Source organism: Rhinopithecus bieti, unplaced genomic scaffold, assembly GCF_001698545.2.
Source record: "Rhinopithecus bieti isolate Rb0 unplaced genomic scaffold, ASM169854v2 scaffold_81727, whole genome shotgun sequence".
Classification (NCBI taxonomy): Eukaryota; Metazoa; Chordata; class Mammalia; order Primates; family Cercopithecidae; genus Rhinopithecus; species Rhinopithecus bieti.
Window position 1 is genome coordinate 7,342 of NW_016834786.1, and position 16,728 is coordinate 24,069.

At 52.6% G+C, this 16,728-nt stretch overlaps 1 protein-coding gene across 2 annotated transcripts; it reads right to left on the bottom strand.

The window, feature by feature from the left end:
* Positions 1 to 2,841: 2,841 nt before the first annotated feature.
* RAPSN (receptor associated protein of the synapse) lies at positions 2,842 to 15,529 on the bottom strand. 2 transcript variants are annotated; one of them, XM_017865779.1, is made up of 8 exons: positions 14,834 to 15,528; positions 13,878 to 14,216; positions 7,611 to 7,769; positions 6,953 to 7,051; positions 6,741 to 6,863; positions 6,274 to 6,327; positions 3,841 to 4,040; positions 2,872 to 3,155 (listed from the first exon to the last, which is right to left on the bottom strand). In XM_017865779.1, the coding sequence occupies exons 1-8, from the start codon at positions 15,023 to 15,025 to the stop codon at positions 3,083 to 3,085; spliced, it is 1,239 nt and encodes a 412-aa protein (XP_017721268.1). In that variant the 5' UTR covers positions 15,026 to 15,528; the 3' UTR covers positions 2,872 to 3,082. The 2 variants fall into 2 exon arrangements, with proteins under 2 accessions (XP_017721269.1, XP_017721268.1); XM_017865780.1 differs by lacking the exon at positions 6,274 to 6,327 and having other exon boundaries at positions 2,842 to 3,155; positions 14,834 to 15,529.
* Positions 15,530 to 16,728: the final 1,199 nt, after the last annotated feature.

Genomic DNA, 16,728 nt, shown 5'->3' on the forward strand with positions numbered 1-16,728 from the left:
TCCCTTTCCATATTTGTAATTCTCTCCTTCAATAGTGAGAAAGCAGCCGGGCACAGTGGCTCACATCTGTAATCCTAGCACTTTGGGAGGCTGAGGCAGGCAGATCATGAGTTCAGGAGATCAAGACCATCCTGGCTAACACAGTGAAACCCTGTCTCTACTAAAAATGCAAAAAATTAGCCGGCATGGTGGTGGGCGCCTGTAGTCCCAGCTACTCAGGAGGCTGAGGCAGGAGAATCGCTTTAACCCAGGAGGCAGAGGTTGCAGTGAGCCGATATGGAGGCATTGCACTCCAGCCTGGGTGACAAAGCGAGACATCATAAAAAAAAAAAAAAAAAGTGAGAAAGCTGCCTTCCACTGTCCTTAATCTATTTTTTTTGTTTGTTTGTTTGGAGATGGAGTCTCACTCTTGTTGCCCAGGCTGGAGTGCAGTGGTGTGATCTCAGCTCATTGCAACCTCCACCTCCTGGGCTCAAGGGATTCTCCTGCCTCAGCCTCCCAAGTAGCTAGGATTACAAGTGTGCGCCACCATGCCCAGCTAATTTTTTTCTTTTTTGAGACAGAGTCTTGCTCTGTCACCCAGGCTGGAGTACAGTGGTGCTATCTCGGCTCACTGCAAGCTCCACTTCCCAGGTTCACATCATTCTCCTGCCTCAGCCTCCCCAGTAGCTGGGACTACAGGTGCCTGCCACCACACCCAGCTAACTTATTTGTATTTTCAGTAGAGATGGGGTTTCACCATGTTGGCTAGGCTGTTCTCGAACTCCTGACCTCAAGTGATCCACCTGCCTCAGCCTCCCAGGGTGCTGGGATTATAGACTGTGAGCCACTGCACACAACCTACTTACTTGTTGGATCTACCCACTCTGTGTACCCAGTGTTCCACTGCCACTCCCTTCCACACACAGAACCCTCTTCACTCCATCCTGGACCTAATGCCCCCTGCCAGGATGCCCCAAATCACGTGCATGGCCTATTCACTCTACTCAAGCTCTGATGCCTCACACAAACCAATTTGGATGCCTCCTTGCCCTGGTGAGGTCCCAATGGCCCACATCAGGCTGCCCCTCCTTGGGCTTGGTCTCCGACACTTCAAAACAACCCAACCCCATGTGTGGATTCCATCTTCTCTCCACACAGGTTCTGACCTCTCACCCCAGGCCTTCCCCTGTGTGGACTCTTCAGCCTGCTTAGACTCCAATGCCTCACACCAGGTCACCCCTCCATACAGATGCTTGTCTCGCTGTGTCCCACTTAATGGTTTTAAGACTGGTTTAGGGAAGGGGATGAACATGAGGAAGAGGGACCAGGCTCTATTCTTTTCCTTTTTGAGATGGAGTCTTGCTCTGTTGCCCAGGCTGGAGTGCAATGGCACAATCTCGGCTCATCGCAACAGCCACCTCCGCGGATCAAGTGATATTCCTGCTTCAGCCTCCCTAGCAGCTGGGATTACAGGCACCTACCACCATGCCCAGCTAATGTTTCTATTTTTAGTAGAGATGGGGTTTCACCATGTTGGTCAGGCTGGTCTCAAACTCCTGACCTCAGGTGATCCAACCCCCCGCCTCGGCCTCCCAAAGTGCTGGGATTACAGGTGTGAGCCACTGCCCCTGACCTCTACTCTTACTTTTTCTGAGACAGAATATTGCTCCGTCCCCCAGGCTGAAGTGCAGTAGTATGATCTCGACTCACTGCAACCTCCGCCTCCCAGGTTCAAAAGATTCTCCTGCTTCATCCTCCCAAGTAGCTGGGACTACAGGTGTGTGCCACTATGCTGACTAATTTTTGTTTTTGCTTTTTTTTTTTCTAGAGACAGGGTTTTGTAGTGTTGTCCAGGCTGGTCTTGAACTCCTGGGCTCAAGTGACCCACCCACCTTGGCCTCTCAAAGTGCTGGGATTACAATCAGGAGCCACTGCACACGACCAGGCTCTACTCTTTATTGTTCTAAAGAACTTATCACTTTATATGTGTCTGCTAGGACTGTCATATCAGGCAGGTGGGGCCTTTGGGAGGCAATTAGGTCATGAGGGTGGAGCCCTTATAAATGGGATTAGTGCTCTTATTAAGGGACTGCACTCAACCTGGTGGTTCTCACCTGTAATCCCAGCACTTTGGGAGGCTGAGACAGGTGGATCTTTTGAGGTCAGGAGTTAGAGATCAGCCTGGCCAACTTGGCGAAACCCCATCTCTACTAAAAACACAAAAATTAGCCAGGCGTGTTGATGTGTGCCTGTAATCTCGGCTACTTGGGAGGCTGAGGCAGAAGAACTGCCTGAACCCAGAAGGCGGAGGTTGCAGTGAGCTGAGATCTCGCCACTGCACTCCAGCCTGAGTGACAGAGTGAGACCCTGTCTCAAAAAAAAAAAAGCAATGCAGAGAACTTGCTTGTCCCTTCCACCATGCAGGAACACAGCAGCAAGAAGACTCCATTTGCGAACAAGAACATGCACCCTCACCAGACACCCAATCTACAGGTGCCTTGATCTTGGACTTCCCAGCCTCCAGAACTGTGAGACATCAGTTCCTGTTGTTTACAAGCCACCCAGTCTGTTTCGTTACAACAGCCCAAATGGACTACGGCTTCAAACACAGGAATGTGGGGGGACATGATTTGTCTATAGCAGCTTCCCACCAGGCTTTCCAAACTGCGTGTTTCCTGTTTATCATATACCCTCCCACCTCCTGCATGTCAGCTTCTCACTGCAGGCATCGCATCTCTGTGGCATCCCAAGTTGCTGGAGGGGCAGCTGGAGGCCCTAGTACCTATGTGCAGAGGAAACGCTTGCTTCTGAGGAAGCTCCCATGGGGAGCCTCACTCCTACTCTCCCCACTCCTCAGACCTTGGGCATGGAAAGTCGGAATCCCTGGGACCAGGTACAAACAGTTTATTTTTCTATGAAGAGCAAAGTACAAAGAGGCAGGGAGGGGAGCTGGGCCCAGGGGAGCAGCCGTGGGCAGGCCCCAAGGCCCTGGCTGTGGTGAGGACATGCTGGCAGCTGCCCCAGTAGTAAATGGGTCTCCAGTGCGCAGTGCAGAAGGAGCAGGAGCGGCGAGGAGGAAGCCCACACCTGCTGCCGGGAGTCACACAAAACCAGGCTTCATGGACGAGCGGCGGCAGTTGGGACAGCTCCGGGTCCCGTTGTTTTGCAGGCACCTGGGGAGGCAAAGGGCCCTGTCCACTCCCGAGGCCTGTACTTCCCTCCGGGCCCTGGGCCCTCTCTTCCTTCCTTGCCTGCCCTCTGCAGGGGCTGGGACACATCCTGGTGGCTGTTCAGCAGCAGTGGAAGGGAAGGGAATGGGGCAGGCTCCCACTGCACCCTGCTTGCCCCTCTCCTCCTCTGCCCCAGGGACCTCCAGGGCAGAGCATGGGCTGGGAGTTGAGAGGATGGGATGGAGCCATACCCAGGGCAGGTCTGGCCTGGATGTCTGACCTAATGACCTTTGAGGGGCCTCTCTGACTTCTCTTTGGGGATTATGATAAGAATGGCCACAGATCTCAGCTCACTGCAGCCTCTGTCTCCCGGGTTCAAGTGATTCTCCTGCCTCAGCCTCCTGGGTAGCTGGGATTACAGGCTCCCACCACCATGCCTGGGTAATTTTTGTATTTTTAGTAGAGACGGGGTTTCACCATGTTGGCCAGGATGATCTTGAACTCCTGGGCTCAAGTGATCAGCCCACCTCGGCCTCCCAAAGTGTTGGCAAGACAGACGTGAACCAAAACACCTGGCCAAGGTTAAGTGGTTGCTATTAGTATTATTGCTGTGATTAGGCCAGCTAGGCCCTAGAGTGCCCCAAACAGACCCTGCCCACCCCTGTCCACCCCCCGCAGGAGTCCCCACCTGAGGTGGAAGATGTGGGAGCAGGGCAGGGCCTGCAGCCGGCTGTTCTTCTCGCCTATGGACTCGCCACACAGGCCGCAGTAGAGCTCCGTCTCCTCCACACACTCATGGAACCTCACGACATGCGCCCGCAGTTCCCGCTGCAGCCCTTTGCTGCGGTAAATGCTCTCGCTCAGACAGTGCAGCTTGAGCTGGCTCAGCTGGGGCCCGCAGGAGTGGAGAGTGGCAGTGGGGGATGAGAGCAAAGTCAGTGCAGGCAGGCTCCAGTCTCAGCCACTTCCCTGTCTTCCTGATGGACCTCGGAAAAACGTCCTGCCCTCTCTGGGACCTTGCTTTCTTTCATGCAGAATGAGGGGTGGGGAGATCAGAGGTCTTCACCCCCCAGAACTGCCTGGAGACCCCATGTTTTTGAAAGATTTTATGACCAAACCTGGTGCACAGACTCCGTAATATTTTGCGGTGGGGCGCCGTGGCTCATGCCTGTAACGCCAGTGCTTTGGGAGGCCGAGGCAGGTGGATCACCTGAGGCCAGGAGTTTGAGACCAGCCTGGCCAACATGGCAAAACCCTATCTCTATTTAAAAATAAAAAAATTAGCAGGGGGTGGTGGCAGGCGCCTGTAATTCCTGCTATTCAGGAGCCTGAGGCAGGAGAGTCACTTGAACCCGGGAGGCGGAGGTTGCAGTAAGCCGAGATCACATCACTGCACTCCAGCCTGGGCTCTAAAAGTGAAACTCCATCTCAAAAAAATAATAATAATTAATTTGCTTTCCTGTTTTTATTAATTAAATATACACGCAATAGCTCATCAGCATTTCTGATCAGCCTGATACCCAGGTAAACCAGAGTAGCTATAATCCAACCAAATTTTGGCATTTTGGTTGAACTGTGCATAGGATCTCATAGAAATGCACATCCGGAAGGCTTTGAGAAGTGGTGAACCTGTTTTCAAGATTTTAAGGTTTGGATAAGATTATTACGATTCTTCTTTTTTCTTTCTTAGATGGAGTCTTGCTCTGTCACCCAGGCTGGAGTGCAGTGGCACAATCTTGGCTCATGGCAACCTCCACCTCCCAGGTTCAAGTGATTCTCCTGCCTCAGCCTCCCAGGTAGCTGGGATTACAGGTGGCCACCACCACACCTGGCTAATTTTTGTATTTTTAGTAGAGACGGGGTTTCACCATGTTGGCCAGGCTGGTCTCGAACTCCTGACCTCAGGTGATCTGCTCACCTCAGCCTCCCAAAATGCAGGCGTGAGCCACCACACCCAGCCTTGGTTTTGGTTTTTAGGCCATGCTAATCTTCTCTGTATTATTCCAGTTTCAGAATATGGGCTGCCACAGCGAGCACTAGATACCATTATTAAATTTGGAACATGGGCTTTGTAGTTAAAACAGACAAGTTAGTAGGTGTGGGACCTTGGACGCCTCTTTGAGCCTCACTTTTTCTCATCTGTAAAATGGGGCTTTCTGTACCCACCTCACAGGGAGACAGTGAGGACTGGACCCAGTACTCATAAGGACCCTGTGTGTGCTCAGTGCTCAGGGAGTGGAGGCCACTCTTAGGAGTTTTTGTTTGTTTTGAGATAAGGTCTCACTCTGTCACCCAGGCTGGAGTGCAGTGGAGCAATCACAGCTCACTGCAGCCTTGCCCTCCTGGGGTCAAGCTATCCTCCCACCTCAGCCTCCCGAGTAGTTGGGACTACAGGTGTGTGCCACCACACCTGGCTAATTTTAAAAAATTTTTTGTAGAGGCCAGGCATGGTGGCTCATGCCTGTAATCTCAGCACTCTGGGAGGCTGAGGCGAAGTGGATTACCTGAGGTCAGGAGTTCAAGACCAGCCTAGCCAACATGGTGAATCCCCATCTCTACTTAAAAATACAAAAATTAGCTGGGTGTGGTGGCAGGTGCCTATAATCCCAGCTGCTCAAGAGGCTGAGGCAGGAGAATCACTTGAACCTGGGAGGCAGATGTTGCAGTAAGCTGGGATCGTGCTATTGCACTCCAGTCTGAGACAAGAGCGAAACTCCATCTCAAAAAAATTTTTTTTTTTTTTTTTTTGAGAGTGGGTCTCACTATGTAGCCCAGGCTGCTCTCAAACTTCTGGGCTCAAGTGATCCTCCCACCTCGGCCTCCCAAAATGCTAGGATTATAGATGTTAGCCACCGTGTCCAGTCCACTGTTAGGAGTTTTAATCAACATCAGGAAGCTTCTGAGGAATTCTGCTATCCTCCAAGCTATGAAACTCCTGCCCTGCCCTCAGAAGTGCGTTCTGTGTGGCAGAGAAAGAGCCAGGGTATGGGGTTGGCTGCAGGCAGCTCCCAGGATCAGGGAGTGCTCATGATGGGAACAGGCTCAGGAGGGCCTTTCCCCAGACCCAAGTCCCCCACTTGGGCCCTTGACCCCAGACCCAGGACACAGAATCAAGTCTGACCTTGTTCCCCACCTCCTCAGCCAGATCCTGGGCTCTCTCGATGGCGTCCAGAGCCTGGAAGGTGAACATAGGCCAGGGCTGCGGGCAGAGCTGTCTGACAGGCCTTGCTCACAAGGAAGCACGGGATGGGGGGCAGGCCTGGGGAGGGTGACATAGCAGCTGCCCTGTGTGTGAAGGCAGCAGGAAGGGCCTAGGGCATAGTCATAGGGGCTGTGTGGGCAAGTGACCTCCTGTCTCAGTTTACCCAGCAGCCTAGGTTCCAACCCCAGCTCCAGGCCTTTACTAGCTGTGGGTCCCAGGGCAAGCGATGGGCCTTCTCTGAGCCCGGAAAATGACCAGGAATGTCCTGGCCTCATAGGATCAGGGTGAGGCTGACATCAGACGAAGTGGCTGAAAGAGCCGGCCAAACTACTGGCCCCAAGTGGGGAGCGCTGGGAGGGCTGGGTGTGGGAAAGGCCCGACCTCACCTTGTCCAGTGCCTTCCTGGCCACCCAGCACTTGGCCACACCCAGCAGCGCCTGCACTTGCCCCAGGCGGTTTCCGATCTCGGTCATGATGCTCATGGCGGAGTCGTACCTGGGGAAGGCTGTCTGCAGAGCCAGGTGGGGGATGGAATCAGACTGCATCAGGCCTGTGCCCCTGTCCCCCTGCCCCAGCCCCTGCATCCCGGTGACCTCACCTCCAGGTCCCCACGGCTCCGGTGGATGTCAGCGAAGCAAAGTAGGCAGAGCGCCTGCAGTGGCCGGTCCCCATGCTGCAGTGCGATCTTCATAGACTCCTGCGAGGGAGGCCAGTGGCTCAGACCTGCTCCTCTGCCACCACCACTGGAGTGCCCTCCCCTCAACAGGCCCCTCTGAAGGAACAGCCCAGGGAAGCAACATCCTCAGAGCCTAGCGAATCTATCACGGTGCTGAGGCCTCACGCACCGAACCACTGAAGTCACAGCACCCAGCAAGGTGGGTGGAAAGTGAGGCTCATAGAGAAGTGACTTGATTAGGGTCACCCGGTAAGTGACAAAGCTGGGATGTGAACCCAGGTCAGTGGGACTCCAGAAACTGGCCCTCTACCGTCTCTACCCTTCAAAGTACCCCATATAGGGTGCTGGGGACAGAAGGAAGCCCCTCTCCTGCAGATGGATTGGAAGGGAGTGGGGTTTGGGATGAGACTAGGGGACAAATGTTTCCTTCAGGGGCTCAGCTGTAGAGAGGGTGGGCCAGGGGCAAGCCCTGGGGGGCCTCCAGCGGCTGATTTGGAAGAAGGAGGCCCTGCTGTCTCAGGCCCCAGTCCCTGGCCCACACCACCTCATCACCCACCTGCCCCCTTCCCCGCTGCCCCACCTCACAACACTCCATGGCACTGCCCAGGTGGCCCAGCAGGCGATAGGCCACGGCCATGTGGTACTGGCTCATGGCCCGGTACTTCAGGCTCCAGCCTTTGCCATAGTCGTTGACGAGCTCTGCGGCTTTGCAGGGGAAGAACAGGGCTTTCTCGTAGTCCTGCAGGGCACGTGGGATGGAAGGAGGCAAACTGAGTGGCAGAGGCTGCCCCAAGTGGAGGGCTCTTGGGCCAGGCTTCTTTTTTTTTTGAGACGGAGTCTCGCTCTGTCGCCCAGGATGGAGTGCAGTGGCCGGATCTCAGCTCCCTGCAAGCTCCGCCTCCCGGGTTTACGCCATTCTCCTGCCTCAGCCTCCCGAGTAGCTGGGACTACAGGTGCCAGCCACCTCGCCCGGCTAGTTTTTTGTATTTTTTAGTAGAGACGGGGTTTCACCATGTTAGCCAGGATGGTCTCGATCTCCTGACCTCGTGATCCGCCCGTCTCGGCCTCCCAAAGTGCTGGGATTACAGGCTTGAGCCACCGTGCCCGGCCAAGGCCAGGCTTATTTAACAGCAGGTAGGGGCGGGGGGCCCAAGTGTCTACTCATTCATTGTGGCATCCAGGACAAGAGTGGCCCAGGTAGAGGGAACACCCAGTGCAAAGGTGTGGGCTCCATGGACTCAGGGATTCTCATCTGGTCTGTGATGAATCCCAAGAGCCTAGCACAGTTCTTGGTACTTGGTAGATACACAATAAATATTTGCTGAGTGAATGAATGAAAAGACAAGAAAATACAGTTGGCTTCTCTTTTCTCCCAATGCCAAATGGACTCCTCAGCTTCAGAGATGCACAGGGACGGGAGATACCAGGTCCCTCCACTAGAGCTTGCCTGCTGGCACCCAGAAGCAGGTGTTCACTGAAGCTCAGTGGCAGACTGCCAGCACAACAGGCTTAAACAATATCAGACAGATTCAGCGAAGGTGATGCAACCACTGGCTTGTATTTTCTCCTCAAGCATCGAAATGCCTTTTCTACCTGCCCATGGTCAGCTGATGACCTGGCCTCATTGCTCCAAGAGGAAAAGGAAGAAAATCAGGGAGAAGCTCCTTCCCCTCCTGTCTCCACCAGATCTCCCACCTCCGCACCTCTGCTCCCACGCTCCCTGCTTCCTTTCCTGTCATTGTGGAGGACGGCTCCTGTTCCCATCAAATGCCAGCCCCCGATGAGCAGTCTCTGCATCGTCAGGTTCTCTCTTTCTACAGAATATTTCCCATCCACGTGCAAACATGTCTGGCATTTCTCATCTCGTTTAAAAAATAAAAACTGGGCCAGGCACAGTGGCTCAGGCCTGGAACCCCAGCACTTTGGGAGGTGAAGATAGGAGGATCTCTTGAGCACAGGAGTTTGAGAATGGCCTGGGCAACTTAGCAAGACCCCGTCTCTACAAAAATAAAATCAGCTGTGCATGGTGGTGCATGCCTGTAGTCCCAGCTACTCAAGAGGCTGAGGTGGGAGGATCACTGAGCACAGGAGGTCAAGGCTACAGTGAGCTGAGATTGCACCACTGCACTCCAGCCTGGGTGACAGACGTAGACTCTGTCTCACAAAAGAAAAAAAAAAAAGAAAAGAAAAGGAAAGGAAAGAAAAAAGAAAACTAACCCACCTTCTCTTGACCTCATTTCCCTTCAGCTAAAGCTCCATTTCACTGTTCTTTTTCAAGGTAAATCTATTTGATCTTTCACTTAATATTTAACAAGCAGCTCCTAGTTAACACGACCAAAAGAGAAGTGTCAATAACCCCAATAAAAACCTTTTCCTAATACGCCTTATTACGTACTTTTAAATCTGAAGCCATATAAATGTTTTACAGGTTAAAAAAATTAAATTGAATTTGAAAATATCTAAAATAGAAAATGGAGGTCAGGTGCAATGGCTCATGTCTGTAATCCCAGCACTCGGGGAAGCTGAGTTGGGAGAACAGCTTGAGACCAGGAGTTCAAGATCAGCCTGGGCAACATCGCAAGACCACTGTCTCTACAAAAAATTTAAAATTAGCCAGATGGCCCGGCCCGATGGCTCAAGCCTGTAATCCGCCTTGTAAATGCCCAAGTCAACTTTGGGAGTGCCGAGATGCGGAATCACAAGGTCAGGGGACCAGTCCCTGGCTAACATGGTGAAACCCGTCTCTACTAAAAAATGCAAAAAAACTAGCCGGGCAAGGTGGCCAGGGCCTGTAGTCCCAGCTACTCGGTAGGTCTGAGACAGGAGAATGACGTAAACCCGGGAGGCGAGCTTGCAGTGAGCTGAGATCCGGCCCACTGCAGTCCAGCCTGGGTGCAGCGCAAGACTCCGTCTCCAAAAAAAAAAAAAAATTAGCCAGAGTGGAAGATGTGCCTGTAGTTTCCCAGCTACTTCAGGAGGCGAGGAGGGAGGATTCACTTGACACAGGATTTTTAGGTACAGTGAACCAGTGATCGTAGCCTGCACTGCAGCCTGGGTGAGCCAGAGCAAGACCCTGTCTCAAAAAGAAAAAAAAAAAAATAAAAAATAAGAATATCTAAGGCTTGGGTGGTGGTGGCTCACGCCTGTAATTCTAGTACTTTGATTTTTTGTTGGGTAGGTTCCGTGAAGGTGGGCAGATCATCAGGTTCTAGGAGATTTGTAGTAACACCTGTATTACATGGTGATAACCCTGTTCTACTAAAATACAAAAAAATTGCCAGGTTGTGGTGGTCACGTGCATGTAGTTCCAGCTATCTTGGAGGCTGAGCAAGGAGGAATCGCTTGAATCCTGGGAAGACAGAAGTTGTTAGTGAGTGAGATCACGCCACTGTTACTTTCAGCCTGCTAACAGAGAGAGACTCCGTCTCAAAAAAAAAGTAAATAAATGTCCCCTAACTGTGTTGTCATATTATTACATTACCAACTCACAAATTTATTTTGGCCGGGCCGCAGTGGGCTCATGCTCTGTAATCCCATGCCTTTGGGAGGATGGTAGGGGCGGATCACAATTTAGTCAGGATTTTAATGGGATTCTATCCCTGGCTAACACGGGTGAATACCTGTCTCTACTAAAATATACACACACACACACACACACACATTCCACACACACCACAATTAGCCAGGCATGGTGGCGGGCACTGTTAGGTTCCTCAGTACTCAGGGATTGCTGAGCAGGAGAATGGTGTGAGACCGACCCTGGAGGACGGAGCTTGCAGTGAGCCAAGATCACCGCCACTTGCATCTCTAGCCCCGGGCAACAAGTAAGACTTCCGTTTTCTAAAAATAAAAAATAATTATTTCATGACTTTAGAACAAAAGTACTCAGTTTACCCGTAGTGGGGATATTATATTTATTATAAATAACAAGGGTCTGGCATGGTGGTTCATTGCCTGTAATCCCAGCACTTTTGTGGAGGCCAATAGTGGGCGGACTACCAAGGTCAAGAGATTGAGTACCATCCTGGCAACATAGTGAACCCTGTCCCCTCTACTAAAATACAGAAAATTATGCTGAGTGTAGTGGCATGCCCTGTATATCCCGCTATCGTTGGGAGTGGCTGAGCTCAGGAGAATCGCTGAACCTGGGAGGTAGAGGTTGCAGTGAGCCGAGATCCGAGCTTCACTGCACTCCATCCTGGTGACAGAGCAAGAGTGTCTCAAAAAAAAAAAAAAAAAAAAAAAAGGAAGAAGAAAGCCAAAAGTAACAGCAAATATCATCTTTTTTTTTTTTTTTTGGGCGGTAGTCTCCTCTGTCGCCCAGATGGAAGTGCAGTTGATGCATTCTGGCTCACTTGCAAGCTCCTGCCTCCCGGGTTCACTGCCATTTCCTGCCTTCAGCCTCCCAAGTAGCTGGGACTATTATCAGGTCGTCGCCACCTGTTTTTTTTCGCCCGGTTTTTCTAGTTTTTTTGTATTTTTTATGTATGAGACGTGGTTGTGTTTTATTTTTATTGTTTCACCATGTTAGCCAGGATGGTCTCGATCTCCTGATCCTTCATGATCTCGCTCCGTCTCGCCTCCAAAGTGCTGGGATTTACAGGGCAGAACAGCAAATTAAATCTAAACTTCATTCAGTTGTCTTTATTTTCTAGAGTTATACTGGTATTGTCTTTTGGAATTATTTTACGTATTTTGTAGGGTAAAGCAAATATTTAATTATGTTGTTAGAAACTAAGATTTTTCATCTAAGAGAAAAGACAAGTTTACAATAAGTTAAGGGGAGCTCCTGAAACATTAGATTTGAATTGGAAATATCAGTATAAGCTTCAGTTGTTCTGGTAACTGAAAAGATTTAGAAGCATGGACATCCCACTAGCAATGAGCACCCCATAAGCCCACACTTGTGGGTTTTTTTCCTCTCACACAGGGTCTTGCTCTGTTGTCCAGACTGGAGTGCAGTGGAGCAATCATGGCTCACTGCAGCCTGAAACTCCTGGGCTCAAGTGATCCTCCTGCCTCAGCCTCCTGAGTAGCTGAAACTATAGGTGTGAGCCACTATGTCTGGTTCATTTTTTAATTTTTGTGCAGTTGGGGTCTTGCTATGCTGCTCAAGCTGCTCTTGAATTCCTGGGCTCAAGCAATCCTCCTGCTTGGCCTCTCAAAGTGCTCAGATTATAGGCATGAGCCTTGCCAAATTAAAAAAAAAACAAAAACTGTTTGTAGAGGCCAGTCTGGAACTCCTGGTCTTGAGCGATCCTCACCCCTCAGCCTCTCAAAGTGCTGAGATTACAAGCGTGAGCCACCATGCCCAGTTTACTTTTCTTCAGAATTTTGTTTTTTGCTTTTTTTTTGTTTTATTTTATTTTTTATTTTTTATTTTTTTCTTCAGAATTAAAAGATTTTAAAACCCCTGTCCCGCCCTAGTCCTATCTCATCTCACTGAATGGCTCCCCCTTACATCTGCTTCTGAAAAACAAAGTCCTGGCTGACATCCTTGGTGACTCATTTCCGCCCATCCCAGCTTGGATCCATCAGCATTTATCCACTTACTAACTCCAAGATTTATTAAGCATCGACTGGGGCCAGGCATTAAATCCCCCATGGACCAAGCACAGCACAGATACCTGAGTGGAAAGGGAACAAAAATACCCAGGGTTGGCTGGGCGTGGTGGCTCACGCCTGTAATCCCAGCACTTTGAGAGGCCAAGACGGGTGGATCCCTGAGGTCAGGAGTTCAAGACCAACCTGGCTAACATGGTGAAACCCCATTTCTACTAAAAACACAAAAATTAGCCGGGCATGGTGGTTTGCACTTTTAGTCCCAGCTACTTGGGAGGCTGCGGCAGGAGAATCGCTTGAACCCAGGAGGCGGAGGTTGCAGTGAGCCGAGATGGCGCCACTGCACTCCAGCCTGGGCAACGAGAGCAAAACTCCGCCCCTGCTCCACCCCCCGACAAAAAATACCCAGGGTCAGAACCTGCAGTCGCTGACCCTATCAGTTCCTTCACAGTTGACCCTCCTCTCACCTCTCTACCTCCACACATACCTGAGACACACCTGACAGCCATGGTGGCCTCTGTCCTTCCTGGAACATTCCAGGAAACATTCCAGGGTGCCTCCCCAGGGTCCAGTTTGGTTTTAGGGGTTCCCCCTTTTTTGCCTAGAATGTTCTCTCACCAGATTTCTGCATGACGCACCCTCTCTTCTTCAAGCCATCAAACATCACCTCCGCAAGGCCCTCCGACCACCGTGTTTGAAATTATGACACCCCCACACCCAGTGCTGCCAGCCCTTTGCCCACTTCGGTTTCTCTGAACCACTTGACTTCCTGACTGTGGTGATCATCTTTCTTCCCCAACTAGAACGGAACCCTGGTGAGGATGGGGACTTGGCTGTTCTACTCACTGCTACACCCTGGGCCAACAGTCTTGGGATATGGTAGATGCTCAATAAAGATTTGGTGACTGACTCCATACAACCCCACTGTAAGGTAAGTCCTATTCTCCTTCATTTTACAGATCTCTCCCAAGGTTCAGAGAGGAGAGGTGATTTGCCCAAGACCACACAGCAAACATGGTAGGGCAGGCCGCTGGCCTGTCCTCACAGAGGAGCCTCCCATTATTCCTCCAGGAAGTCAGACAGATCAAGGTTTGAATCCTGGCTCTGCCCTTGCTGGCCTCCTGGCCAAGTTGTTACCTTCCTGGAAGAGCCTTTTCCCTCTGATCTCACTTGCCTCATCCCTCCCTAAAAGGAGGGCTGAATGAGGTAGTGCTACAGGCTGTGTGCCTCATGAGAGGGGAGCCCCAAAACCCTCCACTGCTGTCCCCCTGGGGCACAGGCCCACCTTGACCTGGGCATAGAAGCTGCCCAGGCTGCAGCACACGCGGCACTCGAGCATGGCGTCATCGTTGTTGTGGGCGTAGCGCAGGGCCTTCTCGAAGCTCTCCAGGGCCTTCTGGAAGACGCTGAGGCCCAGGAAGGCATTGCCCATGCTCAGGCTGACCTGGCCTCCGAGCTGGGCACCTGCCCTGGTACCAGGCAGCCCAAGGCAGGTCTTGCAGTAGGAGATGGTCTTGTGAAACTCGCATAGCTTCTCGTTGCTGCGGGCCAGGTTCAGGTAGCTCTCCAGGAGGAAGTCGGCATCCTCCAGCTCCCGGGCCGTGTCGATCTGGACCACAGCGAACTGTACACCGCGACGGTGGGCAGGTGGTGCTCAGCCTGGACTCTGAGCCTTGGACCCCAGCCTGCACTGCAGGCTCAGACCTGGAGGCCCCACACCCACTCCCGAGCCTCATACCCAAAGCAGCAGATCCCAAATATTCAGACCCAGAGCTTCTACCTGCCAGCCTCAGCTACCTTCCCTATACTCCAGCCTCACCTCCCCAGCTCAGGCTCGCAGCCTTCACCTTCTATCCCAAGTCTCAGATCTGCAGTCTCCACCACCCACCCACCCCCAGCCTCAACCGTGGAGCCCACACCCCGCCAGGCTCAGATACAGAACACCAGACAGGAAGGCTGAAACCTACACTGGGCTTGAGACCCACGAACCCTCGACCCCGAGGCCAGAGAACCTCAGTCTCAGAGACTCGGGCACTGCAGTTCAAGGCCACAGGCCTGAATCTGATGCCAAGACTCAGCATCTAAGACCCAGGGCCTTAGATATAAATTCAGAGCCTCCGGCCCCGGCTGCCAGCCTGTGGGACACAGGGGAGCCCGAGGAGGCTGAGAGGGGACTGGGGAGCCTGGGAGACATCCGGCCCCAGCCTGACCCTCGCACGCCCCCAGGCCGGGTATACCCACCTTCAGCATCTCCTTGTAGCGGCCCATCTCTGAGTGGGCCGTGACCAGGCAGCCCAGCACGCGGAAGCGCCCCATGAGGTCCGAGCTCTTCTCCAGCACCTTCATCCACACCTGCAGTGCCTTCTCTGTCTGGTTGGACTGGTACAGCTGGAGCCCCTTCTCGATCTGCTGCTTGGTCTGGTCCTGCCCCATGCTCCCCAAGCCCTGTGCCCCACGTGGGGTGACCCCTCGTGGCTCCCTGCCTCTAGGCACTCATGGCACAGGAGTCACAGTGCCGGCTGCCCCCTGAAACCTGGGAACAAAAGCAGCATCGGGTGGGAGCGGGAGTGGGGCCTGGATGGAGAGCAGGCGCCACCCTGGGAACAAAGCTGGTTCAGCCCCTGTCCGCAGCTGTCCCTGCCAGTTGGGGCCACGTGGCCTCTGAGGAATGTCAGCAGCAAGGTCACGCGGGCCTCTGCCGCAGCCACTCGCGAGCTGGGACGTGGCTTCCGTGAACATACAGGCATCTTGCCTCCTGGGCACCCTCTTGGGCGTCCCTTCATCACCTCCAACACTGACTCTGATCGCCCTGGCAGCACGGGCCCTCCCAGCAGCCTCGCCAAGGGGCCAGCTCCAGCAAGTGGGCAGGCCTTGGGCCAGAGGTGCTCGGGGGAAGGAGAGCAAGGCTGGACCTGCAGGTCCGGGGAAGCCAGGTGAACGCCCAACCCTGCTTCTCCCCCATCAAGACACCCCCCACCACAGCCTCCCCTGGCTCTGTTCCTGAAATTCACTGAGCACCGTGGGTCACTCATTCAGGCCCAGGCCGACACCATTCAGCGCCTCTCACCTTAGAGAGTCTGGGAAAGGCCTCCAGCTGGTGAGAGGCCTGAGCTCTAGCCTGGCTTCCTTCGAACTCCCAGTGGGACCCTAGTCAAGTGACCCGGCACCATGGGCTGAAGGGAGGAATGGTACCTAGCTCACTAGACCACTATAAGAACTCAATGACGAAAGAGTTGAGAAGGACTTAGGACAGTGCACGCAACCGGAAACCCCGTATGTGCTGCACGAGGCTATCTTGCTGGGTGGCAAATGCCCACCCGGGCCAGAGCCCAGCTCTTGAAGTTTCAGTGTCTCAATTCCAATCCCAACCCCGGGTTGAAAGGGTCCCCATAATGAGCTTTAACACCAGATATTGTGGAGAAGGGCAAGGTCTTACGTAGCACTAGGACCCCTGCCAGCAGGCCAGCTCATCCAGCCCCTTTTCTCCTCTGTCTGCCTGCCAGCCTTCTTCCTGCCCCAGCGCAAAGTTCATCCTTTCTGGCTGGGCAATTCAGTTTTTAGTATACTCACAAAGATGCACACTAATTACCACTAATTCCAGAACATTTTAATCACCCCAAAAAGGAGACGCACACCCAGCAGCAGTTACACCACTCCACTCCCCACCTTGATATGGCTGAATCATGTCCCCTGCCAACCAAATGCATATGTTTAAGTCCTAACACTATCTCATAATGTGACTGTCTTTGGAGACAGGGTCTTTAAAGGGTAATTAAGGTAAAATGAAGTCACATGGTACCTCATCCAGAAAGACTGGTATCCCCCCCACCCCTTTTGAGACAGGGTCTCACTCTGTCACCCAGGTTGGAGTGCAGTGGTGCAGTCACAGCTCACTGCAACCCCTACCTCCTAGGCTCAAGTGGTCCTCCCACCTCAGTCTCCTGGGTAGCTGAGACCACAGGTGTGCATCACTGCACCCGGCTAGTTTTTTGTAGAGATGGGTTTCACCATGTTGCCCAGGTTGGTCTTGAACTCCTGGAGGTGGAGGTTGCACTGAGCCATGATTGCGCCACTGCACTCCAGCCCAAGCAACAGAGCAAGACCTTGTCTCAAAAAATAAACAATCAATTTTTATT

What these genes read in the sequence shown, in the direction of transcription:
- RAPSN (XM_017865779.1), bottom strand. Translation starts at nt 15,025, where the DNA reads ATGGGGCAGGACCAGACCAAGCAGCAGATCGAGAAGGGGCTCCAGCTG. An exon ending in GCTTCTATGCCCAGGTCAAG is followed by an intron (nt 7,770 to 13,877) that starts GTGGGCCTGTGC and finishes CGTGCCCTGCAG; the next exon opens with GACTACGAGAAAGCCCTGTT. An exon ending in CCAGGAAGGCACTGGACAAG is followed by an intron (nt 6,328 to 6,740) that starts GTGAGGTCGGGC and finishes TTCACCTTCCAG; the next exon opens with GCTCTGGACGCCATCGAGAG.